Genomic DNA, 24,908 nt, shown 5'->3' on the forward strand with positions numbered 1-24,908 from the left:
CTTTTCCCCACGGATGCTGCCCGGCCTGCTGAGTTCCTCCAGCGTCGTCGTGTTTTTTATCTAGATTCCGGCATCTGCAGCCCTTTGTTTTGTGAGACTTTCCATGGGAACCGTTGAGAAGCAATCCATAGCAGAAGGATGAAAACAGAAAGTATTGGCAGGTTAGAGAACACATGGAAAGACAAAAAGGCAGCTCACTGAGGTTCGGGAGGGTAGGGAACTTTGCAAAGAATTAACTGATGATCTGTTGGTAGCACTCAGAGTCAGAAGGTTGTGGGTTCAAACCCCACTCTGGGGTCTAGAGCTTCCTAGCTGGATGGAAGTATTTCTGCAGTTTCAGACACAGATCATCGAACAGTACAGCACAGAACAGGCCCTTCGGCCCACATTGTTGTGCTGACATAGCTATTCCCTCCTACCTACAGAATGCCCATATCCTCCATTTTCCTCTCATTCATGTGCCCATCCAAGCCCCTCTTAAAAGCCCCCAATGAATTTGCCTCCACCACCCTATCAGGCAACGCATTCCAGGCATCCACCACTCTCTCAGTAAAAAACCTACCCCTCACGTCTGTTCTGATCTGACCCCCTCTCACCTTAAATGCATTCCGTCTGGTATTGGATTACTCAGTAATGGGAAAAAGATATTGTTTCTCCACCCTATCTATGCCCCTCATAATTTTATACACTTCCAACAGATCACCCCTCAGCCTCTGCCGCTCCAGACAAAAGAGCCCAAGTGTGTCCAGCCTCTCCTGACAGCACATGCCCTCTGATCCAGGCAGCATCCTGGTAAACCTCCTCTGCACCCTCTCTAAAGCCTCGACATCCTTCTTATAGTGAGGCGACCAGAACTGCACACAATACTCTAAATGCAGCCTAGCCAGAGTTCTATAGAGATGCATCGCAACATCTTGACTCCTGTACTCAATACCCTGATTAATAAATGCAAGCATTCCATAAGCCTTCTTAACCACCCTGTTTACCTGCGGAGCCACTTCCAGTGAGCCACGGACTTGCATCCCAAGGTCTCTCCGCTCTTCAACACTTTTTAGGGTCTTGCCCTTAAGAGCGTACAAGGGAGTTCTCCTCGTGAACCGGACTAAAATGAGGCAGATTCCCTGTGTGTTTTGCTACCCATTAGTTGGCTGTTGAGTTTTCTAAACCACAAGAGTAGCCGTACATCAAAAGTACGTCATTAGCTGTAAAGTGTTTCCCTGAGATGCCAGAAGGTGCAACAGAGTTACAGGAGTTCAAACTTCCATTGGACATAGAACATAGAACACAGAACGGTACAGCACAGGAACAGGCCCTTCGGCCCACAATGTCTGTGCCAAATGCTAAATTAAACTAATCTCTTCTGCCTGCCTGCACGTGATCCACTCCCTGCATATTCATGTGTCTGTCTAAATGCCTCTTAAACACCACTATCGTAACTGCCTCCACCACCACCCCTGGCAGCCCGTTCCAGGCACCCACTGGTCTCTGTGTAAAAAACTTGCCCCGCTCATCTCCTTTAAATTTTCCCCCCTCACTTTAAAATAATGTCCCCTAGTACTTGACATTTCCACCCTGGGGAAAAGACCCTGACTGTCTACCCTATCCATGCCTCTCATAATATTTTAAACTTCTTTTGCAATTTAGCAATTTCTTTATGAATTTTTTTCTTAAGCGTCTCCCCTCTAAATGATCAAATTATCAATAACTTATGTTTACTCTGTATGGATCATCACTGTCAGGACAGTGACATAACACCTCATCTGTATCTAGTCCAGTGGCTGTAGTATCCGGCCAGACTGAGACTCCAGTGGGAATTCATGTCAAATTCCTATCAGTTGCATTCCGGACTGACCATGATAGAACAGCACCGGAGGTCACCACATTAACTAGTCTGCCGCTAAACTTTATGCAGGTTACTCACGGGTATGTGGAGCTCTCTAGAATGACTTGACTTTGCTTTAAGACAGCTGAATGTGAAATTGCTCCCTGTGCTACAACCCTGTCCACATCTTGCTGTGCTGTCAACTCTGTGCTATTCGTCCCGTGAAACCATGCACAACCTCTGCTCTTCGGTGTGAAACTTTGGAACTGGAATGTCATGCACAGTGAGAGACGCTGAAGGTTGCTCCACTGGTTCAGCTCAGGAACGCAGGCAGCTGGACATTGACATTGCCACTCTGAGCAAGGCACAATGGGCAGTCAGTTATCAGTTGGAAGAACAAAGCAGTGTAGTCCCATCAGCCCAAAGTCATTACTTCAGTGCACCAATCCAGTGACATCTGTCCAGTGTCATGTCCAGCACACTGTCCAGTAACATCTGTCCAGTGCACCTGTCCAGTCTCATGTCCAGCACACTGTCCAGTAACATCTGTCCAGCGCACCTGTCCAGTAACATCTGTCCAGCACAGCTGTCTAGTGACATCTGTCCAGTAACATTTGTCCAGCGCATCTGTTCAGTAACATCTGTCCAGTAACATCTGTCCAATACACCTGTCTAGTGACATCTGTCCAGTAACATTTGTCCATTGACATCTGTCCAGTATCATCTGTCCAGCACACTTGTCTAGTGACATCTGTCCAGTGACATCTGTCCAGTAACATCTGTCCAACACACCTGTCCAGTGACATCTGTCCAGTAACATCTGTTCAGCACACCTGTCTAGTGACATCTGTCCAGTAACATCTGTCCAGCACACCTGTCTAGTGACATGTCCAGTAACATCTGTCCATTGACATCTGTCCAGTAACATTCATCCAGCGCATCTGTCCAGTATCATCTGTCCAGCACACTTGTCTAGTGACATCTGTCCAGTAACATCTGTCTAGTGACGTCTGTCCAGTAATATCTGTCCAGCGTCCGCCCTGAGCTCCTGGCTCCCGCTCCCTTTCAGCACGCTGGTCAGCTCCTCCCGCCCAGCCTCCCGTCTCTCCCTCCTCTCTCTGGCCGGTCACAGGGTGGGTCGGGGTTGGGTTTAGGGGAGGGGGGGTGGGGAGTGTGGCCGGGGGGAGGGGGAGGGGGGACTCTGACGTCACGCCAGCCAATAAAACGGCGAGAGGCGGGCGGCGAGCGCGGACCGTGCGCTTGGAGAGAGGGCGGAGCGGTTGCGGCGGAGACTCTGCCCGCTGCTTCCTCAGCGAACCCCTCGCCCGGCCCGGGCTGGTGGCTGGCGGGGGAGGAGATTGCACCCAGCCGGTTGCCCCCACACTCCCTCCAGCTCCCCCACCACCCCTCCCTCTCGCCAGCCCCCGCACCCACCTCCTCCTGCAGCGAGGTCGCCTCCGTTGCCCCGGGGAGGTGGGACGCTTGGCGATGGACCTGCTCCTGCAGACCTGCCTGGCGCTGGCTGCCAACGGCTCCCACTGGTGCCAGGGTCCCGGGACCTCCGACAACTCCAGCCTGGACGACTCCTCCGCCCCGTGCCCCGAGGGGTCCTTACCCCGGTGCAACCGCACGGAGAAGAGCCTCCTGGGCAATACCCCCTCCTCAGTCATCAGTTCCATAATCATCACGGCCCTGTACTCCATCGTGTGTGTGCTGGGCTTGGTCGGCAATGTCCTCGTTATGTTTGTCATCATCAGGTAAGACACCAGACCCAACTGCCTTCCAAATGCAATCGCTCCCACCCCCTGCAACCCCCCAAAAAACTTCAATGCATCCCCCATGTCCCCGTTTGCAGAATGCGCGCCCACTGCGTTCACTTTGACCAATGCATTTAGTCCAGGCGAAGGAGAATGCAACGGTGCGGGGTGCCAGGCGTGATCTGCACCGCTCCGGCGGCGTGCTCCGAGCCGTTCTTGCCGGCTCTCGCCCCGTCCGGGCGCTCCCGGGTCGGGATTTTGCTCGCCCCCCGCCGCCCGCACCGGGCGCTCAGGCGCCGCCACCCGCCGGCCGGACGCGGGACTGCGGCTCCCCGAAGTGACTCCACAAACTCCTGTCTCCGGGGGTCGCCCACCCCGGTCCTGACGGTGGGTTCACTGCCCGTGAACGCACGTCCCCGTCTCACCCCCCCCCCCACCCACTCCCTCCCGTGGCCTCGTAGTTCCTGCCACCCTCTTCATAGAGTGATACAGCGCAGAAACAGGCCCTTCGGCCCATCACGTCCCTGCCGACCCTTCCGCCCATCTGCACCGACCCCACTTGACTTCCCTACTTTAGTGGAGACAGAAGGCGCTGCAGATGCTGGACCTGACTCACGGTTTCGACCTGGAACATCGGCAATTCCTTCTCCCCCCACAGATGCTGCCCGACGGACTGACCCATCCCTCCAGGACTGACCTGCTGGACTGGCCCGTCCCTCCAGGACTGACCCATCCCTCCAGGACTGACCTGCTGGACTGGCCCGTCCCTCCAGGACTGACCCATCCCTCCAGGACTGACCTGCTGGACTGGCCCGTCCCTCCAGGACTGACCCATCCCTCCAGGACTGACCTGCTGGACTGGCCCGTCCCTCCTGGACTGACCCATCCCTCCAGGACTGACCTGCTGGACTGGCCCGTCCCTCCAGGACTGACCCATCCCTCCAGGACTGACCTGCTGGACTGGCCCATCCGTCCAGGACTGACCCATCCCTCCAGGACTGACCTGCTGGACTGGCCCATCCCTCCTGGACTGACCCATCCCTCCAGGACTGACCCAACGCTCCTGGACTGACCTCCTGGTCTGACCTGTCCCTGCTGGACTGACCCATCCCTCCTGGACGGACTAGTTCCTCCTGGTCTGACCTTCTCCTGCCTCCGTTCACTTGCAGATACACCAAAATGAAAACCGCTACCAACATCTATATCTTCAACCTGGCCCTGGCAGACGCATTGGCCACCAGCACCCTGCCCTTCCAGAACATCAACTACCTGATGGGGTCCTGGCCCTTCGGCAGGCTGCTGTGTAAGCTCGTCATGTCCATCGACTACTACAACATGTTCACCAGCATCTTCACCCTGACCACCATGAGCATGGATCGTTACATCGCCGTCTGCCACCCCGTCAAAGCCCTGGACTTCCGCACCCCGCACAACGCCAAGATCATCAATGTCTGCATCTGGATCCTGTCATCCGCCATTGGCCTGCCCGTGATGATAATGGCCAACACGATGGTCAGCAGAGGTGAGTGACCCCACCGGGGTGGGGTCGTGAGCTCCCTGGAGGGGTGCACGCAACATTCTGGCCAAATTCGGGGTCACTGAGATGGTTGGATGAACCGCCCCTCCTGCTCCCTGTTCACAAGTAGTCTGTTCCACCACTCAGTGTTGCCGTGGCTCCTGAGCTTCGTGAATCCCGTTCTGCCCTGAGCTTAATCCGGGCCAGTGTGAGATGATACACATTGAGAGGTCTAATGTAAGAGTAAAGGACACAATTAATGGAGGACCCTTAATGGCATTGATGTACAGAGGGATCTTGGGGTCCAAGCCCACAGCCCCCTGAAAGTGGCCGTGCAAGTAGATAGGGTGGTAAAGAAGGCGTACAGCACACTTGTCTTCATCGGTTGGGGCATTGCGTTCAAGTTAAATTGCAGCTTTATAAAACCCTGGTTAGACCACATCTGGACTACTGCATTCGATTCTGGTCACCCCATTCCAGGAAGGATGTGGAGGCTTTGGAGAGGGTGCAGAAGAGGTTCACCAGGGCATGAGCTATGAGGAGAGGTTGGACAGACTTGGGTTGTTTTCTCTGGAGCAGTGGAGGCTTAGGGGAGACCTGATTGAGGTTTATAAAATCATGAGAAGCATAGATATAGACAGCTGGTATCTGTTTCCAAGGGTAAAAATGTCAAATACTAGGGGACATGCAGTTAAGGTGAGAGAGGGAAAGTTTAAAGGAGATGTGCGAGGCAAGTGTTTTACACAGAGAGCGGTGGGTGCCTGGAATGTGCTGCCAAGGGTGGTGGTGGAGGCTGATACGATAGAGCCTTTGAAGAGGTTGTTAGACAGACACATGAACAGGCGGGGAATGGGGGATATGTATCATATGTCGGCAGAGGGGATTAACTTAATTTGGCATCCTGTTCAGCACAGACATGGTGGGCCGAAGGGCCTGTTCCTGTGCCGGACTGTTCTACATTTGACTCCTCATTCCCTCTCTATCCCGGTTCCTGATTCAGAGCACTCACCGTTCTCTGGAGGAGAGAATTTCAGAGATTCACAACCCTCCAGCTGATGGGATATCTGGATTTTCATCCAAGTCATTCGTATCTGTCACAAACAACGGAGTTCCCAGTACGGATCCCTGTGGAACGCCACTGGTCACAGACCTCCAGTCAGGACAACACCCTCCACCACTACCTTCTGTCTCCTATGGACAAGCTAATTCTGAATCCAATCGACCAGGTCACCGCAGACCCCACATGCATTAATCTATTTGCACTCTGTGTAACAGAAACATCGAAAGCAGATGAGGCCATTCAGCCCATTGGTATTGGTATTGGTTTATTATTGTCACTTGTACCGAGGTACAGTGAAATACTTGCATACCGATCGTATAGGTCAATTCATTACATCAGTGCATTGAGGTAGTACAGGGTAAAAACAATAACATAATGCAGAATAAAGTGTCACAGCTACAGGAAAGTGCAGTGCAGGTAGACAGTAAGGTTCAAGATCATAATGAGGTAGATTGTGAAGTCAAGAGTCCATCACATCGTATAAGGGGACCATTCAATAGTCCTATCACCATGGGATAGAAGCTGTCCTTGAGCCTGGTGGTACGTGCCCTCAGGCTCCTGTATCTTCTGCCTGATGGAAGAGGAGAGAAGAAGGAATGACCCGGGTGGGTGGGGTCTTTGATTATGCTGGCTGCTACACCAAGGCAATGAGAGGTATAGACAGAGTCCAAGGAGGGGAGGCTGGTTTCCGTGATGCGCTGAGCTGTGTTCACAACTCTCTGCAATTTCTTGCAGTCTTGGGCAGAGCAGTTGCCGTACCAAGCCGTGATACATCCAGATAGGATGCTTTCTATGGTGCATTTATAAAAGTTGGTGAGTGTCAAAGGGGGGACATGCAGAATTTCTTTAGCCTCCTGAGGAAGGAGAGGCGCTGGTGAGCTTTCTTGGTCATGGCTTCTACATGGTTGGACCGGGACAGGCTGTTGGTGATGTTCACTCCTAGGAACTTGAAGCTCTCAACACTCTCTTCCTCAGCACCGTTGATGTAGACAGGTGCATGTACACCGCCCCCTTTCCTGAAGTCAATGACCAGCTCTTTTGTTTTGCTGACATTGATGGAAAGGTTGTTGTCATGACACCATGTCACTAAGTTTTGTATCTCTTTCCTGTACTCCAACTCATCGTTATTTGAGATATGGCCGGCTACAGTGGAGTCATCTGCAAACTTGTAGATGGAGTTAGAGCAGAAACTGGCCACACAGATCTGAGGCCTTTGAGGCTTCCCTGCTATTCAATATGACTGCAACTGATGAACTTCACTCCTCTGCTCTCACTTTCTCCCCAGACCCTTATCGTTCAACTGGTCTCCAGGGGAGAGAATTCTACAGCTTCACCACTCTCTGGGTGAAGAACCTTCTCCGGATCTCAGTCCTAAATGGTCCATCCCACTATCCTTAGGCTGTGGTCCATGGTTCCAGCCTTCCTGCCATTGGGAACATCCCCCTGCATCCATCCAGTCCTGAGCATTTTACAAGTTTCAATGTGTCTCCTTCTTGTCCCTTCTAAACCCTCCCCACCAATACTCCAGCCTCAGTAAAGCAGCCAAAATTCTCACTGCCTCAGTAAAGCAGCCAACAATAATCAATGACCCCACCCACCCTGGACATTCTCTCTTCTCCCCCTCCCATCGGGCAGAAGATACAAAAGCCTGAAAGCACGTACCACCAGGCTCAGGGACAGCTTCTATCCCGCTGTTATAGGACTATTGAGCGGTCCCCTAGTACGATAAGATGGACTCTTGACCTCACAATCTACCTTGTTATGACCTTGCACCTTATTGTCTGCCTGCACTGCACTTTCTCTGTAACTGTGACACTTTATTCTGCATTCTGTTATTGTTTTCCCTTGTACTACCTCAAAGCACTGACGAGATGAAATGATCTGTAAGGACAGCATGCAAAACAAAGTTTTTCACTGTACCTCGGTACATGTGACAATAATAAATCTATTTACCAATTTACCATCCCCAACTCTTGTCACATGTCAGTCAGGTCAGAGACTGGATGGTCCAGGGCATGGGTCCCAACCCTGGGGAAATCTGAGCCCTGGGGCTGGGGAAAGCTTTTGAAGGCTCCACCAAAAACCCCTTACTCCACGCAGAGGTCCTGAGCCCAGGTTTGGGAAGGTAACTATACCTACTTAAGCCCTTACACCCCCTGCCTCTCCTCTCCCTGTTGGACGAGTCCTCCAGCCACACTCCCCACTAGCCCACCTCTTGTGTCACGCATCCAATGTCTGCTCCTCATGGCTGAAAGTCCTCCACTTGGAGCAAGGAGCTCCCACACCCGTCCCCAAGCCCTGCCACACCCCCAGCCAGCACCAAGCCCATCTCATCTCTCAACTCCCCATTCCTCCAGGTTTGGTCGCCACATTATAGGAAGGATGTGGAGGCATTGGAGAGGGTGCAGAGGAGATTTACCAGGATGCTGCCTGGATTAGAGCGTATGGAATATGAGGAGAGGCTTAAGGTGCTAGGGCTTTATTCACTGGAAAGGAGGAGGATGAGAGGAGACATGAGAGAGGTATGTAAAATATTGAGAGGAATAGATAGAGTAGACAGCCAGCGCCTCCTTCCCAGGGCACCAATGCCCAAGACAAGAGGGCATGGCTTTAAGGTTATGGGTGGGAGGTTCAGGGGAGATGTCAGGGGGAGGTTTTTCACCCAGAGAGTGGTTGGTGCATGGAATGCACTGCCTGGGGTGGTGGTGGAGGCTGATACATTGGACAGGTTCAAGAGTTTGTTGGATAGGCACATGGAGGAATGTGGGATAGAGGGATATGCGGGAGGAAAGGGTTGGATAGTGTGAGGGTGGTTTGATGGACGGCACAATATGGTGGGCCGAAGGGCCTGTTTTGTGCTGTATGGTTCTATGGTTAACTGCAAACATGGGTGCTCCTGGGACTGGGAACGCAAGCTGTGTCGGATTGGGATGTGGCTCATCTCGGAGGGGTTCATAGCACAGGAACAGTTGGGTTTGGGGTCCTTCAGGTCAAGACTCCAGGACTGGGGTCTCCATTCATTGGCAGTCCTTGGTGTGATGGTCCCCTGGACTGTGTAGAGAGGATGCAACACTCAGTAACCCTTTTCTCAGAATCAGATTAATTGACAGTGACTCAGATGACGTGAAATGTGTTGTTTTGCGGCAGCAGTACAGTGCAAAGACGTAAAATTACCATAAATTACAAAAATAAACAAATAGTGCAAAAGAGGAATAGTGAGGTAGTGTTCATGGGTTCATGGACCGTTCAGAAATCTGATGGCGGAGGGGAAGAAGCTGTTCCTGAATCGTTGAGTGTGAGTCTTCAGGCTCCTGTACCTCCTCCCCGATGAGGAGGGCATGTCCTGGGTTGTGAGGGTCCTTGGTGATGGATGCCTCCTCCTTGAGGCTACCTTTTGGGAGAAGATACAGGAGCTTGAAAGCCCGAACGTCCAGACTCAGGAACAGCTTCATCCCCACTGCTGTCAGACTCCTGAACCAGTTACCTCTCTCACATCCCCTTCCTGGTGGTGCTGCCATGTTCTCAGACTCTGAACCCTCCCTGTCTCAGTAATTATCACTTCACCATTTCTTTTGGCTCTACCTCAGACTGCACTACAGTCTCTACTCCATGCTGCTGTTTAGTGCTCATTGCTGCGTTTATTGCTGTATTATTACCGTGTACACTGTTTACTCCGTGAGCTTCATGCGAGCAAGGAATTTCATTGCACCCTGGTGTATATGATGATTAAACTCATCTGAATCAAATCTAATCTGAATCTAAACTAATCTAATTTACTCTGGAGACACACACAGAGACTATAGAACTGAGACAAAAGTGTAGTGAGGTCATGGACCGTATCCGGATTACGGAAGAGGAGGCGCTGGCTGTCTTGAGGCGAATTAGGGTGGATAAATCCCCAGGGCCTGACGAGGTGTCCCCTCGGACCTTGTGGGAGGCTGGTGCAGAAATTGCAGGGGCCCTGGCAGAGATATTTAAAATGTCCTTAGCCATGGGTGAGGTGCTGGAGGACTGAAGGAGAGCTAATGGTGTTCTGTTGTTCAAGAAAGGCTCTAAGAATAAGCCAGGAAATTATAGGCTGGTGAGCCTGATGTCAGTCATGGGTAAATTATTGGAAGGTATTCTGAGGGACAGGATATAGAAGTATTTGGATAGACAGGGCCTGATTAGGGATAGTCAACATGGCTTTGTGTATGGCAGGTCATGTCTAACCAATCTTATAGTCTTTCGAGCAGGTTACCAAGAAGGTCAATGAGGGAAAGGTGGTGGATGTTGTCTACATGGACTTTAGCAAGGCCTTTGACAAAGTCCCACATGGGAGGCTGGTCCAGAAGGTTAAGTCGCTTGACATTCAGGATGAAGTCGTCAACTGGATTCAAAGTTGGTTAACAGGAGAAGCCAGAGAGTGGTAGTAGATGGTTGTCTCTCTGACTAGAGGCCTGTGACTAGTGGTGTGCCGCAGGGATCAGTGTTGGGTCCGTTGTTGTTTATCATCTATATTAATGATTCAGATAATAATGTGGTAAACTGGATCAGCAAATTTGTGGATGACGCCAAGATTGGGGATGTAGTGGACAGTGAGGAAGGCTATCAAAGCTTTCAGCGTGATCTTGACCAGCTGGGAAAATGGGCTGAGAAATGGCAGATGGAATTTCATGCAGACAAGTGTGAGGTGATGCACTTTGGGAGGACAAACCAGGGTAAGACCTGCACAGTGAACAGTAGGGCACTGAGGTGTGTGGTAGACCACAGGGACCTGGTAATACTGATCCTTGAAAGTGGCACTACAGGTAGATAGGGTCGTAAAGAGAGCTTTTGGCACATTGGCCTTCATAAATCAGGGCAGTGAGTACAGGAGTTTGGATGTTATGTTGAAGTTGTACAAGACATTAGTGAGGCTGAATTTAGAGCATTGTGTGCAGTTCTGGTCACCTACCTACAGGAAAGATATCAATAAGCTTGAAAGAGTGCAGAGAAAATTTACACGGATGTTGCTGGGACTTGAGGACCTGAGTTATAGGGAAAGGTTGAATAGGTTAGGACTTTATTCTCTGGAGTGCAGGAGAATGAGGGGAGATCTTATAGAGGTATACAAAATTATGAGGGGTATAGACAGGGTGAGTGCATGCAGGCTTTTTCCCCTCAGGTTGGGTGAGACTAGAACTAGAGGTCATAGGTTTAGGGTGAAAGGGGAATCTGAGGGGGAACTTCTTCACTCAGAGGGTGGTGCGAGTGTGGAACGAGCTGCCAGCAGAAGTGGTGGAGGTGGGTTCCATTGTAACATTTAAGAGAGGTTTGGATAGGTACGTGGATGGGAGGGGCTTGGAGGGATATGGTCCGGGTGCAGGTAGATGGGAATTGGCAGAAGGTCAGGTTGTTTATTAGTATTGGTTTATTATTGTCATTTATACTGAGGTACAGTGAAAAACTTGTCTTGCTTACTGTTCGTACAGATCAATTCATTACACAGTGCATTGAGGTAGTGCAGGGTAAAACAATAACAGAATACAGAGTAAAGTGTCACAGCTACAGGGAAGTGCATTGCAGGTAAACAATAAGGTGCAAGGTCATAACAAGGTAGAGTGTGAGGTTAAGAGTCCATCTCATCGTATAAGGGAACCATTCAATAGTCTTATCACAGTGGGATAGAAGCTGGGTCCTTGAGCCTGGTGGTACATGCCCTCAGGCTCCTGTATCTTCTGCCTGATAGGAGAGCGGAGAAGAGAGAATGACCCGGGTGGGTGGGTTCTTTGATTATGCTGGCTGCTTCACCAAGGCAGTGAGAGGTAAAGACAGAGTCCGTGGAGGGGAGGCTGGAGTCCGTGATCTACAACTCTCTGCAGTTTCTTGAGGTCCTGGGCAGAGCAGTTGCTGTACCAAGCCGGGATTCATCCAGATAGGATGCTTTCTGTGGTGTATCGATAAAAGTTGGTGAGTGTCAAAGGGTACATGTCAAATTTCTTTAGCCTCCTGAGGAAGTAGAGGCACTGGTGAGCTTTCTTGGCCGTGGCATCTATGTGGTTGGACCAGGACAGGCTATTGGTGATGTTCACTCCCAGGGACTTGAAGCTCTCAACCCTCTCGACCTCAGCACCACGGATATGGACAGGTGCATGTACACTACCCCCTTTCCTGAAGTCAGTGACCAGCTCTTTTGTTCTGCTGACATTGAGGTAAAGGTTGTTGTCATGACACCATTCCACTAAGCTCTCTATCTCTTTCCTGTACTCCGACTCATCGCTGTTTGAGATACAGCCTACAACGGTGGTATCATCTGCAAACTTGTAGATTGAACTAGAGCAGAATCTGGCCACACAGTCATGAGTGTATAGGGAGTAGAGTAGAGGGCTGAGGACGCAGCCTTGTGGGGCACCAGTGTTGAGAATAATCGTGCCGGAGGTGTTGCTGCCTATCCTCACTGATTGCGGTCTGTTGGTCAGAAAATCAAGGATCCAGTTACAGAGGGAGGTGTTGAGTCTTAGGTCTCGGAGTTTGGTGATGAGTTTGCTTGGAATTATCGTATTGAAGGCAGAGCTGTAGTCAATAAACAATAATTTAACGTAGGCGTCTTTACTGTCCAGATGCTCCAGGGCTGAGTGTAGGGCCAGGGAGATGGCATCCGCTGTAGACCTGTTTCGGCGATAGGCGACTTGCAGTGGGTCGAGGTTTTCCGGGAGGCTGGAGTTGATGTGTGCCATGACCAGCCTCTCTAAGCACTTCATGATGGTGGATGTCAGAGCCATCGGTCGGTAGTCATTGAGGCATGTTCCTTGTTTTTCTTCGGTACCGGGATGATAGTGGTCTTCTTAAAGCAGGTGGGAACCTGAGATTGAAGCAGGGAGAGGTTAAATATGTCTGCAAATACTCCCGCCAGCTGATCAGCACAAGACCTGAGCTCACGGCCAGGGACACCATCGGGCCAGATGCTTTCCTCGGGTTCACTCTCTGGAGGACTGACCTTACAGCATGACTGGCATGGACTAGATGGGCCGAAGGGTCTGCTTCTGTGCTGTGTGCTCCCTGGCTTTGTTAATCTGAACTAAGTTTTTCTGAATCTAAACTATCTGAATCTAATTCTAATCTGATCTAATCTAAACTAAATCTAACCTAATATAAACTAAATTCATCTAAATTAATCTGAATTTGGTATTGGGATTGGTTTATTATTGTCACGTACCGAGGTACAGTGAAAAACTTGTCTTGCAAATCGATCGTACAGGTCAATTCATTACACAGTGCAGTTACATTGAGTTAGTACAGAGTGCATTGATGTAGTACAGGTAAAAACAATAACAGTACAGAGTAAAGTGTCGCAGCTGCAGAGAAAGTGCAGTGCAATAAGGTGCAAGGTCACAACAAGGTAGATCGTGAGGTCAGAGTCCATCTCATCGTATAAGGGAACCATTCAATCGTCTTATCACAGTGGGGTAGAAGCTGTCCTTGAGCCTGGTGGTACGTGCCCTCAGGCTCCTGTATCTTCTACCTGATGGCAGAGGGGAGAAGAGAGAATGACCCGGATGGGTGGGGTCTTTGATTATGCTGGCTGCTTCACCAATCTGAATCTAATTTAAATTAATCTAAACTAATCTCAATCTAAGTAATCTAATCTGGCTGGAATGTGATCACCTTTTGTCTTGATCCCTCTTCCCTACTCCTCCCTTCCCCGCACCTTCCCACTTCAGGGGAGCTGGAGTGCACGCTGAAATTCCCACATCCCTACTGGTACTGGGACAACCTCCTGAAGATCTGCGTCTTCATCTTCGCCTTCGTCATGCCCATCCTGATCATCACGGTGTGCTACGGATTGATGATCCTCCGGCTGAAGAGCGTCCGGATCCTGTCAGGCTCCAAGGGGAAGGACAGGAACCTGCGGCGGATCACCAGGATGGTGCTGGTTGTGGTGGTGGTCTTCATTGTCTGCTGGACGCCCATCCACATCTACGTCATCCTGAGGGCTCTGGTGAAGATCCCATCCACCGTCCTGGACATGGTGGCCTGGCACTTCTGCATTGCCCTGGGCTACACCAACAGCTGCCTCAACCCCGTGCTCTACGCCTACCTGGACGAGAACTTCAAGCGGTGTTTCCGGGAGTTCTGCCTGCCCTCGTCCTCCTCGTTGCCCTACCAGGGTTCCAAGCGGGCGAGGAGCCAGGCTCAGGAGCACCCCTCCACCGTCCACACAGCCGACAGGACTAACCAGCAGGTATGACTAGGAGTGCGGTCAGCCCTGGAGCCCCACCCTGGAGACGACCTCAGCTCCGAGCTCACCCAGGTCACCACCGGGCTGTGACCGCCTAAGCAGGCTAGCGGTGATCACTGCCGGCGGGGGGGGGGGTGACCCACTCCAGAACTAGCTGGTCACCAGTTAACTCGCCTGCAATGGTCGCCTTCTCCGCACGTTACCCTTTGTATCTCAACACGCTTGTGAGAGTGGGCAGGACACGCTCGTCGAGTCACTGAGTCAGACAGCATGGAAACAGGCCCTTCGGCCCAACTGGTCCATGCCAACTAAACCAGTCCCATTTGCCCGCATCTGGCCTATATCCCTCTAAACCTTCCCTGTCTGTGTACCTGTCCACGTACCCGTTAAGTGTTGTTATTGTACCTACCTGCCTCAACCACTTCGTCTGGCAGCTCGTTCCATGTACCCACCACCCTCTGTGTGAAAATGTTGCCCCTTCCCAACCTCTTCCCCCCCCACCCCACCCCCAGAATAGGGAGGGAAGTGAAGGGTCACACAGGGCTGTGGCTCCCCAACCCCCTCTATACCTCACCTGAGTGCCTGCCCCCTCGTACGACTGTAAATACAAGTAGACTGTTCAACCATGTGCGCCATCACCAACCTGCCCCTCATTGCTCAGGCTGTTGGTTTCCCCAAGGGACGGGGGCAACGCCTGGATACTTGGCAGCAGCAAGAAGCCCTTGCTGATGCCCCTGCCTTCAAACCTCACTGGGCAAAGGGAGCCAAGGAGACCACAGACCCCGAAGGATCTCTGCATTGAGCTGAAGACCACTTATCTCGCTCTCCTTATCAGATGGAGCCCAGTCGGTGGTGGAAAGGGCTCACTGCTGCTTGCTTTCTGACAAGCAAGGGCTTTTTCTCCTGTAGCAGGATTAAGGGAGTCTTCATACCGGGGAGGCTCCAGGGATTGGATGGGAAATTAGGCCGAACTGACCAGACTTATCAATGAGAAAGCTGAGGGAAAAACAGAACTGCATGTAAATCCTCAAATCGTTGAGGAACATCGGAGTGAGAAGCTTTCTGCAGGAATATCTAACGCTGGATGGGAAACTCAAAATGTTACCTCAGCGCTCCTGATGGAATTGGTAATTGCTTTATTATTGTCATGTGTGTCAAGATACAGTGAAAAGCTTTCGTTCTGTGTGCCATTCAGACCGGTCATTCCATACGTAAGTACATCGAGATGCCGCAAAAGGAAATCAGAATGCGGAATATAGTGTTACAGAGAAATTGCAGTGCAGGCAGACAATAAGGTGCAAGGGCCACGATGTGGTAGATTGAGAGATCAATAGTTCACCTTTATTGTTCAAGAGTCTGGTAACAGCGGGATAGAAGCTGTTCTTGTGCCTGGTGGTACGTATTCTAAGCTTTTATTTCTTCTGCCCGGTGGGAGGGGGAGAAGAGAGAATATCCGGGGTGGGAGGGGTACTTGATTATGTTGGCTGCTTTCCCGAGGCAGTGGGTAGTGTAGATGGAGTCAATGGAGGGGAGGCTGGTTTCTGTTATGTGCTGGGCTGTGTCCACAACTCTCTGCAAGTTCTTGCGGTCTTGGGCAGAGCAGTTGCCGTACCAAGCCGTGATGCATCCGGATAGGATGCTTTCTGTGGTGCCTCTGTAAAAATTGGTGAGGGTTATTGGGGACATGCTGAATTTCCTTAGCCTTCTGAGGAAATAGAGGCGCTGGTGAGCTTTCTTGGCTGTAGCCTCTACGTGGTTGGACCAGGACAGGCTGTTGGTGATATTTACACCTAGGAACTTGAAGCTCTCAACCATCTCCACTTCAGCACCATTGATACAGACAAATGTGGTGATGCAATGGGGTTTGATCCCTAGTGTGTGGGGAGACTGTCTACTGGTGGTGGAGGATAGCAGTGTCACGATGGGAATAAGGTTTGGTTGGGACTTGGGGGGGGAGGGGGTGAGGGATGACGAAGGCAGTTCCTGATGAATGTGTCATGGTGAGACGGGATTTGATTGGTGCTTCTCCACCATGACCCAGTCTACACTGGCGAGTGGATATCCCAACACTGGGTAACAGGATGGCCCATGGACTGTAGTCCCCCGGTGGAGACGGGTGTGGTGTGGACATGAGAGGCAGTCTGGGAGCAGCCTCCAACAACAATGTAGTTATGCTGTGTTTTTAACACAGCAAAATGTCCCAACAGACATGTATTTGGTTGGTAGGTTTAACTGGCTGCTGTAACCTGCCCCTTGTGTGTAGGTGAGGGGTAGAATCTGAGAGGAGTTGATGGGAATGTGGGGAGAATGGGTTTCAGGGAAAATAAGTGGGGGGGTGGTTTGCTCAGTCAGCTAGAATAGACTCAATGGGCCAAATGGCCTCCCATGTCAATATGAAATATGAAAAGCATTATCAAAAATGATCTGACTGCCTGCCGCATGGGGTGGTAGTGGGTGAGGTGACCAAGGGCGGGGTGTAAGGAGTGGTGGGAGGGGCGGATGTTTGGGAAGGGCTCAGGGTCCGGGGAGCTGTCGGGATGGCCAGCCGGTGAGCAGTGATTGAAGTCAGGACGGTGTGCCTATGAAAGGATTTAAAACCAAGGATGAGAATCGTAAAGCCTTGTCTAACTGAGAGGCAATGAGGGTTAGCAGTGCGGGGACTCCCTGTGGGATCGAGGACAGGCTGCAGAGTTCTACATGAAGGGGAAGCATCCAGGAGAATACTCAAACAATAAAACCATTGGCTAGCCCCGGTAACAGACAATCCAGCTCTCACTCCCTGACACTCAGTGGCATTCCCATCACTGAATCCCCCACTGTCAGTATCCTAGGGTTACCACTGACCAGAAACTGACCTGGAGCAGCTGTACACACAGTGTGGCTACAAGAGCAGGTCAGAGGCTGGGAATCCCACAGTGAGTACCTCACTTTCTGAATCCCCAAAGCCCGTCCACCATCTACAAGGCTGGAGCCAGGAGTGTGAGGGAACACTCTCCACCTGCCCGGGTGAGGGCAGCTTCAACAACGCTCAAGCAGCTCGACACCATCCAGGACACAGCAGCCCACCTGACAGGCACCCCGTCCACACCCACTCCACCACCGACGCACAGTAGCAGCAGTTTGTATCATCTACAGGATGTACTGCAGCGACTCACCGAGACTCCTCAGACAGCACCTTCCAAGCCCACCACCTCTACCAGCTAGAAGGACAAGGGCTGCAAAAGCCCGGGGACCACCACCCCCTGGGAGTTGCCCTCCGAGCCACACACCGTCCCGACTTGGAAATATATCGCCGTTCCTTCACCGTCGCTGGGTCAGAACCCTGGAACTCCCTCCCCAACAGCACTGTGGGTGCACCCACACCTCACGGACACCAGCGGTTGAAGAAGGCAGCTCACCACCACCTTCTCAAGGGCAACAGGGGACGGACAATTAAACGCTGGCTCCGCCTGCGAAGCCCACACCCCTTGAGAAAAGTCAACACCTTCTGGAGAAGAATGCAAGTTAGGAAGCGGAGTTGCAGGGAGTTGAACTGACACGGCCCTCAGTAAAGCTCTTAATCCATCCTGGCAGGACGGAGTCTGACACACTACACCTGTGCACGGGTTAAATCAGTAGCAGATACTTTCTGGAGACAGAAGGGACTGCAGATGCTGGAATCTGGAGTAACACAAAGCTGGAAGAACTCAGCGGGTCGGGCAGCATCTGTGGAGGCAAAGGGACAGTCTGGACCAGGTGAAGGGTCTCGACCCGAAACGTCGACTGTCCCTTTGCCTCCACAGATGCTGCCCGACCCGCTGAGCATTTTTTTTTTGAGCGGATACTTTGTGCTTTCCTTGACTTTATCTCAGCCTTGTACAATAAGTAGGAAAGGCTCACAAACAACACACGAGGGAGTATCGCACAAACATCAGGCAAGTTTCAATGTGGCTCTTTGCAGGTGTGCTAAAGAGTGCAATTCTGTTTTGTCTGCATGGATTTCTCTCTCCGGCAGTGATCTGATCACGTGTGGGACAATAATGGGATCCGAATGTTTCATCACTTCATTGACTTGGTTTCTGGTTTCAAATGCTGGTGTTCATTTCGCCCCTGTCGCTAACGATTCCCAGTGCAGCTTACACCCAGAATGCCTCCTCATGTCAAGCCCACCCTTTGCCTCCTCACTGTCAACCTCTCACTCCAGGTTTGATGCTCCCACCGCTGGTGTACTCCCCCCTTTCCACTCTCAGCGGTCAGCAGCCTTGTGTTGCATTGAAATTTGACAGACACTTGTATTGAAATTCACTCTTAACACAGACGAGAGATCAGAATCAGGTTTATTATCACTGACTTATAGGACATGAAATTTGTTGTTTTGTGGTAGCAGTACAGTGCAAGACATAAAATTACTATAAATTACAAAATAAATAAGATATCTTCATTAGTCACATGTACATCGAAACACACAGTGAAATGCATCTTTTGCGTAGAGTGTTCTGGGGGCAGCCCGCAAGTGTCACCACGCTTCCGGCGCCAACATAGCACGCCCACAACTTCCTAACCCGTACGTCTTTGGAATGTGGGAGGAAACTGGAGCACCCGGAGGAAACCCACTCAGACACGGGGAAAATGTACAAACTCCTTACAGACAGCGGCGGGAATTGAACCCGGGTCGCTGGCTCTGTAGTAGCGCTACGCTACCGAGGTAGTGTTCATGGGTTCATGGACCGTTCAGAAATCTGATGGCAGAGGGGAAGAAGCTGTTCCTGAATCGTTGAGTGTGGGTCTTCAGGCTCCTGTACCTCCTCCCCGATGGTAGTAACGAGAAGAGGGCATGTCCTGGGTGGTGAGGGTCCTTAGTGATGGATGCTGCCTTCTTGATGCACCGCCTCTTGAAGATGTCCTCGATGGTGGGGAGGGTTGTGCCCGTGATGGAGCTGGCTGAGTCTACAACCCTCTGCAGCCTCTTTCGATCCTGCGCGTTGGAGCCTCCATACCAGGCGGTGATGCAACCAGTCAGAATGCTCTCCACCGTACATCTGTAGAAATTTGCAAGGGGGGAAGGAGTTCAGGCACTAATCCTCATCAGGGACTATAGATCACTAGAGTAAGGACCAGGCCCTTCAGTCCACCATGTCTGTACTGTACATGATCCCTATCCCTCTATTCCCTGTTTATGTGTCTGTCTAATTGCCTCTTACACACCACCATCATATCTGCCTCCACCACCACCCCGGCAGCCCGTTCCAGGCACCCACCACTCTCTGTGTAAAAAACTTGCCTCACACATCTCCTTTAAACTCACACCCCCCTCCCCCACCTTAAACCTTTGCCCTCTTAATATTTCACATTTCCATCCTGGGGACAAGATTCTGACTCTCTCGCATAATTTTATAAACTTCTGTCAGGTCTCCCCCGTGCTCTAGAGAAAACACCCCAAGTTTGTCCAACCTCTCCTCATAGCTCATACTCTCTAATCCAGGCAGCATCCTGGTGAACCTCTTCTGCACCCTCTCCAAAGCCTCCACACCCTTCCTGTAATGAGGCGACCAGAACTGCACGGAATACTCTAAATGCAGCCTAACCAAAGTTGTATACAGCTGCAACACAACTCCCTGACTTTTATACTCAACACCCTGACCAATGAAGGCAAGCATGCCGTACGCCTTCTTCACCACTGGTGTTGCCTCAGGGAGCTATGGACTTGCACCCCAACATCCCTCTGTACATCAGTGCTCCTGAGGGTCCTGCCATTTACTGTATACTTTACATTTCACTCCCAAAGTGCAACACCTCACGCTTGTCAGGAGTAAACACCATCTGCCACTTCTCTACCCACCTGGTGTATATCTTGCTGAATCCTTTGACAACCTTCCTCACTGTCCACAACTCCACCGATCTCTGTTCGGGACGGGCAACTAAATGCTGGCTCAGCCTGTGAATCCCGTGACCCTTGAATGAATAAAGTATAAACTGCACTAACCCACGATGGGAAACGAAAATCAAAAACAACTGCAGATGCCAGAAATCCGAAACAAAAACCAAAACTGCTGGAAACACTCGGCGAGTCAGGCAGCATCTGTGGAGAGAGAAACGGTCAATGTTTTGGGGTCTAACAAAGGGTCACAGACCCAAAAACATTGACTGTTCCTCTCTCCACAGACGCTGCCTGACCTGCTGAGTTTTTTTTTGTTCCATGACTGGATATCCTACCTCCAATCTCTCTCCCGACCATATTCCTCAGGGATGGACATTGGTGTCTGTGGTCCATACAGCTTCTGGTTTTTACAATGTTTAACTTTCACATCTGCAAGTGGAATCCAGCTTCCCTGGATTTTCAATCCTTTTTCGAGAATGAACACTGAGAATTTGCTTTCCTGCCCTTGTGTGACATCCTAATAATCCTTTCCAAGTCCCATAAAAGTCAAGATCTTCAGTTGTGTGGTTCAGAGATAATTTCAATTGTTAATATTGGTTTACTATTGTCACATGTACCGAGGTACAGTGAAAAGCTTTGTTTTGCATGCCATCCATACAGATCATTTCATCACATCAGTGCATTGACGTAATACAAGGGAAAACAATAACAGAATGCAGAATAAAGTGTTACAGTTACAGAGAAAGTGCAGTGCAGGCAGACAATAAGGTGCAAGGTCAAAACGAGGTAGATTGTGAGGTCAAGAGTCCATGGTAGCATAGCGGTTGGCGTAATGCTATTACAGCGCCAGCGACCCGGGTTCAATTCCGGCCACTGTCTGTAAGGAGTTTGTACGTTCTCCCCGTGTCTGCGTGGGTTTCCTCCGGGTGCTCCAGTTTCCTCCCACATTCCAAAGACGTACGGGTTAGGAGCTGTGGGCATGCTGTGCTGGCGCCGGAAGAGTGGCGACACTTGTGGGCTGCCCCCAGCACATTCTTAGCAACACAAGAAGACGTATTTTACTGTGTGTTTTGATGTACATTTGATTAGTAAATAAATATCGTACTAGGGAACCGTTCAATAGTCTTATAACAGCGGGATAGAAGCTGTCCTTGAGCCTGGTGGTACGTGCTTTCAGGCTTTTGTATCTCCTGCCTGATGGGAAAGGGGAGAAGAGAGAATGCCCACAGTGGGTTGGGTCTTTGATTATGTTGGGTGCTTTACCGAGGCAGTGAGAAGTGTAGACAGAGTCGCTGCATCAGTTTTAACACTGCGTTCCCTAGTGCAACTTCTCGCAGCTCGTCTTGCAGGTGCAATCTCTGCTGCCAGCTTGTAAAGTGATATACCACAATGCCGGCAGCACTCTTCCAGCCACTGGTGAGTGTTGCTGCTGACTGAATGGTTGCTGGGGCTTGAAGAGTGGGGGAGGACTGACTGAAACATGGGATCATGAGGGGTCTCGACAGGGTAGGTGCGGAGAGGATGATTCCTCTTGTGGGAGAATCTAGAACAAGAGGTCACTGTCTAAAAACAAGGGGTTGTCCACACAAGATGGAAATGATTGAAATTCTCTCTCTGCACATCATGAGCCTTTGGAACTCTGATACTTCCTTATGGAAGGAAGCCATTCAGAGCATCAAGATTATGTCAGTTGCCTGAGCAATCTCATCAGTTCCATTCCCCCACATTTCCCCCTCACCTATTAACATCAAACAGTACAGCACAGAACAGGCCCTTTGGCCCACAATGTTGTGCCGACATAGCTCATCCCCCTACCTACAGAATGCCCATATCTCTCCATTTTCCTCTCATTCATGTGCCCATCCAAGCCCCTCTTAAATGCCCCCAATGAATTTGCCTCCATCACCCTATCAGGCAACGCATTCCAGGCATCCACCACTCTCTGAGTAAAAAACCTACCCCTCACATCTGTTCTGAACCTATCTTCTCTCACCTTAAATGCATGCCCTCTGGTATTGTATCTCTCAATAATGGGGAAAAGATATTGCTTGTCCAACCTACCTATGCCCCTCATAATTTTATACACTTCCAACAGATCACCCCTCAGCCTCCACCGCTCCAGAGAAAAGAGCCCAAGTTTGTCCAGCCTGTCCTGATAGCACATGCCCTCTAATCCAGGCAACATCCTGGTAAACCTCCTCTGCACCCTCTCTAAAGCCTCGACATCCTTCCTGTAGTGAGGTGACCAGAATTGCAGGCAATACTCTAAATGCGACCTAACCAGAGTTCTATAGAGATGCATCATGACTGCTTGACTCAAACACCCATTCACACCTAACCACATATTTTATTCTCCTCACATTCCCAGAAACTCCCCCCAGATTCTACCCCTCACCCACACACCAAGGACAATTTACAGCGGCCAATTAACCCACCGACCCTGCATGTTGTCGGGATCGAACCCGGGTCACTGGAGGGGTGAGGCAGCAGCACTACCAGCTGCGATTACGGATGGGTAATACACGCTGGCCTTGCCAGCGATGCCCAGAATGTTGTTTGTGCTTGCTCTTGGAATGAATGTCACTGACAGAGACAGTGACGAGATTTCCCAAAGAACATCTGTACGGCGTTACCTTTCCACAACATCTGCTCTTTCTCCTTGGTGGTGTCTGTTCCGATTTGCAATATGAATGCATATTGGCACCAGATTCAATAATTTTATACGGTAATCATCGTACTTTTCCACAACTCAATGTATGCATTTTCCTGCTTTCTTTGAAGTGATATTAAAGTGAAATTGATACCTTGAAAGAGAACCTGTATTATCACACTACACTGACCGATTAGCTGCTTCCAACCAGCTAAAGAGGACGCAACTGGGGGACTTGGGCTTCAGATTAAGGTGAGCTTATTGTCAGATACGCCGGATTGCAATGAAATTCCTTGCTCGTGTGAAGCTCACAGCTTAAACAATAAATGCAACAAGAAACACAGCAACGAGAGCAAAACAGCAGAAGGGTGCAGAGACTGCAGTGCAGTCTGAGGTAGTGCAAAAAAGAAATGATGAAGTGACAATAACCGAGAGAAGGGAGGGTTAAGAGTCCGAGAACGTGGCAGCGCCACCGGGAAGGGGGTGTGAGAGAGGGGACTGGTTCAGACAGGGGAATTAATATTGGGGAGCAAGGAAAGGGCAGAGATGTTGAAGGAGTATTTGGCATCTGTCGCGAAACCATCGCTGTGATATTAGAAGGAGATGGGACAGACTTCATATACTGGAACTGGTTCAGGCCCGAGCACTGATCCTGGGAGGCAGGAACAAAACACAGTCATTACCTCTGGAGAGAGGTACCAGGCAAACTACTGAGGAATAGAATATAAGAGCAGGGATATGATGTTGAGGCTCTATAAGGCATTGGTAAGACCTCACTTGGAGTACTGTGTGCAGTTTTGGGCTCCTTATTTAAGAAAGGATGTGCTGACGTCGGAGAGGGTTCAGAGAAGATTCACTAGAATGATTCCAGGAATGAGAGGGTTAACATATGAGGAACGTTTGACGGCTCTTGGGCTGTACTCCTTGGAGTTCGGAAGAATGAGGGGGGACCTCATAGAAACATTTTGAATATTAAAAGGCCTGGACAGAGTAGATGTGGTGAAGTTGTTTCCCATGGTAGGGGAGTCTAGTACAAGAGGGCACGACTTCAGGATTGAAGGGCGCCCATTCAGAACAGAGATGCAGAGAAATTTCTTTAGCCAGAGAGCGGTGAATCTGTGGAATTTGGCGGCTGTGGAGGCAAAGTCATTGGGTGTATTGAAGGCAGAGATTGATAGGTATCTGAGTAGCCAGAGCACCAAAGGTTATGGTGAGAAGGCGGGGGAGTGGGGCTAAATGGGAGAATGGATCAGCTCCTGATAGAATGGAGGAGCAGACTCGATGGGCCGAATGGCCGACTTCTGCTCCTTTGTCTTGTGGTTTAATGGTCTCAAGGCTGCAAAGGTAATGGATGCATTGGTTGTGATATTCCCTGGACTACAACACAGAAGGAGGACATTCAGCCCATCAGGTCCATGCTAGCTCCCATTAATCCCATTTCCCCTTCGCCCCATCTCTCTGCACCCTGCAACTTTCTCTCTCTTCCGCACATCCACCATCTCCGTGATTCCTTCACCACTTACCTACACACTAGGGGCAATTTTCTGCCACCAGCTAACCTACCGGCGCATTTTAGAGATGTGGGAGGAAACCGGAGCACTGGGGGGAAACCCAGGCGTCCATGGGGAGAATTTGGAAACAGCAGATGGGTGGGAGCAGAGGTCAGAATATAACCCGATGCCGCGAGGCAGCTGCACTACCTGCCGCACCGCTGTGCTGGAATGCATCTGATGAATATTCATCACACTGCCACGTTAACCTTACAAACCAAGCTCTTGAGCCTGGTCTGGCACACGCTGGGGAAACCTCGATGGATTTATGTGACTCACAATCCTCTCTACTCCTGGCAACACCTCATAAACCAATTGGATTGGATTGGATTGTGCTCGGACCTCTGCTCTACTCCCTGTACCCCCGCGACCGTGTGGGCAAATACAGCACCAACTCGACCTTTGCCGATGACGCCATTCTAACAGGCCGGGATCAACAACAATGATGAGACAGAGCATGGGAAAGAGACTGCAAACGTTGTGACCTGGTGCCAGA

The 24,908-nt window shown here is 50.6% G+C and overlaps 1 protein-coding gene across 1 annotated transcript; it reads left to right on the plus strand.

Moving 5' to 3' along the window:
• Positions 1-3,201: 3,201 nt before the first annotated feature.
• On the plus strand, positions 3,202-21,087 carry oprm1 (opioid receptor, mu 1). The gene is made up of 3 exons (XM_052011018.1): positions 3,202-3,579; positions 4,749-5,101; positions 13,838-21,087. The coding sequence occupies exons 1-3, from the start codon at positions 3,311-3,313 to the stop codon at positions 14,362-14,364; spliced, it is 1,149 nt and encodes a 382-aa protein (XP_051866978.1). The 5' UTR covers positions 3,202-3,310; the 3' UTR covers positions 14,365-21,087.
• The last annotated feature ends 3,821 nt before the right edge of the window (positions 21,088-24,908 follow it).

The sequence above is a fragment of the Pristis pectinata genome, chromosome 3 (genome assembly GCF_009764475.1).
Source record: "Pristis pectinata isolate sPriPec2 chromosome 3, sPriPec2.1.pri, whole genome shotgun sequence".
Taxonomy (NCBI): domain Eukaryota; kingdom Metazoa; phylum Chordata; class Chondrichthyes; order Rhinopristiformes; family Pristidae; genus Pristis; species Pristis pectinata.

What these genes read in the sequence shown, in the direction of transcription:
- oprm1 (XM_052011018.1), top strand. Translation starts at nt 3,311, where the DNA reads ATGGACCTGCTCCTGCAGACCTGCCTGGCGCTGGCTGCCAACGGCTCC. An exon ending in GTTATGTTTGTCATCATCAG is followed by an intron (nt 3,580 to 4,748) that starts GTAAGACACCAG and finishes GTTCACTTGCAG; the next exon opens with ATACACCAAAATGAAAACCG. An exon ending in CAACACGATGGTCAGCAGAG is followed by an intron (nt 5,102 to 13,837) that starts GTGAGTGACCCC and finishes TTCCCACTTCAG; the next exon opens with GGGAGCTGGAGTGCACGCTG.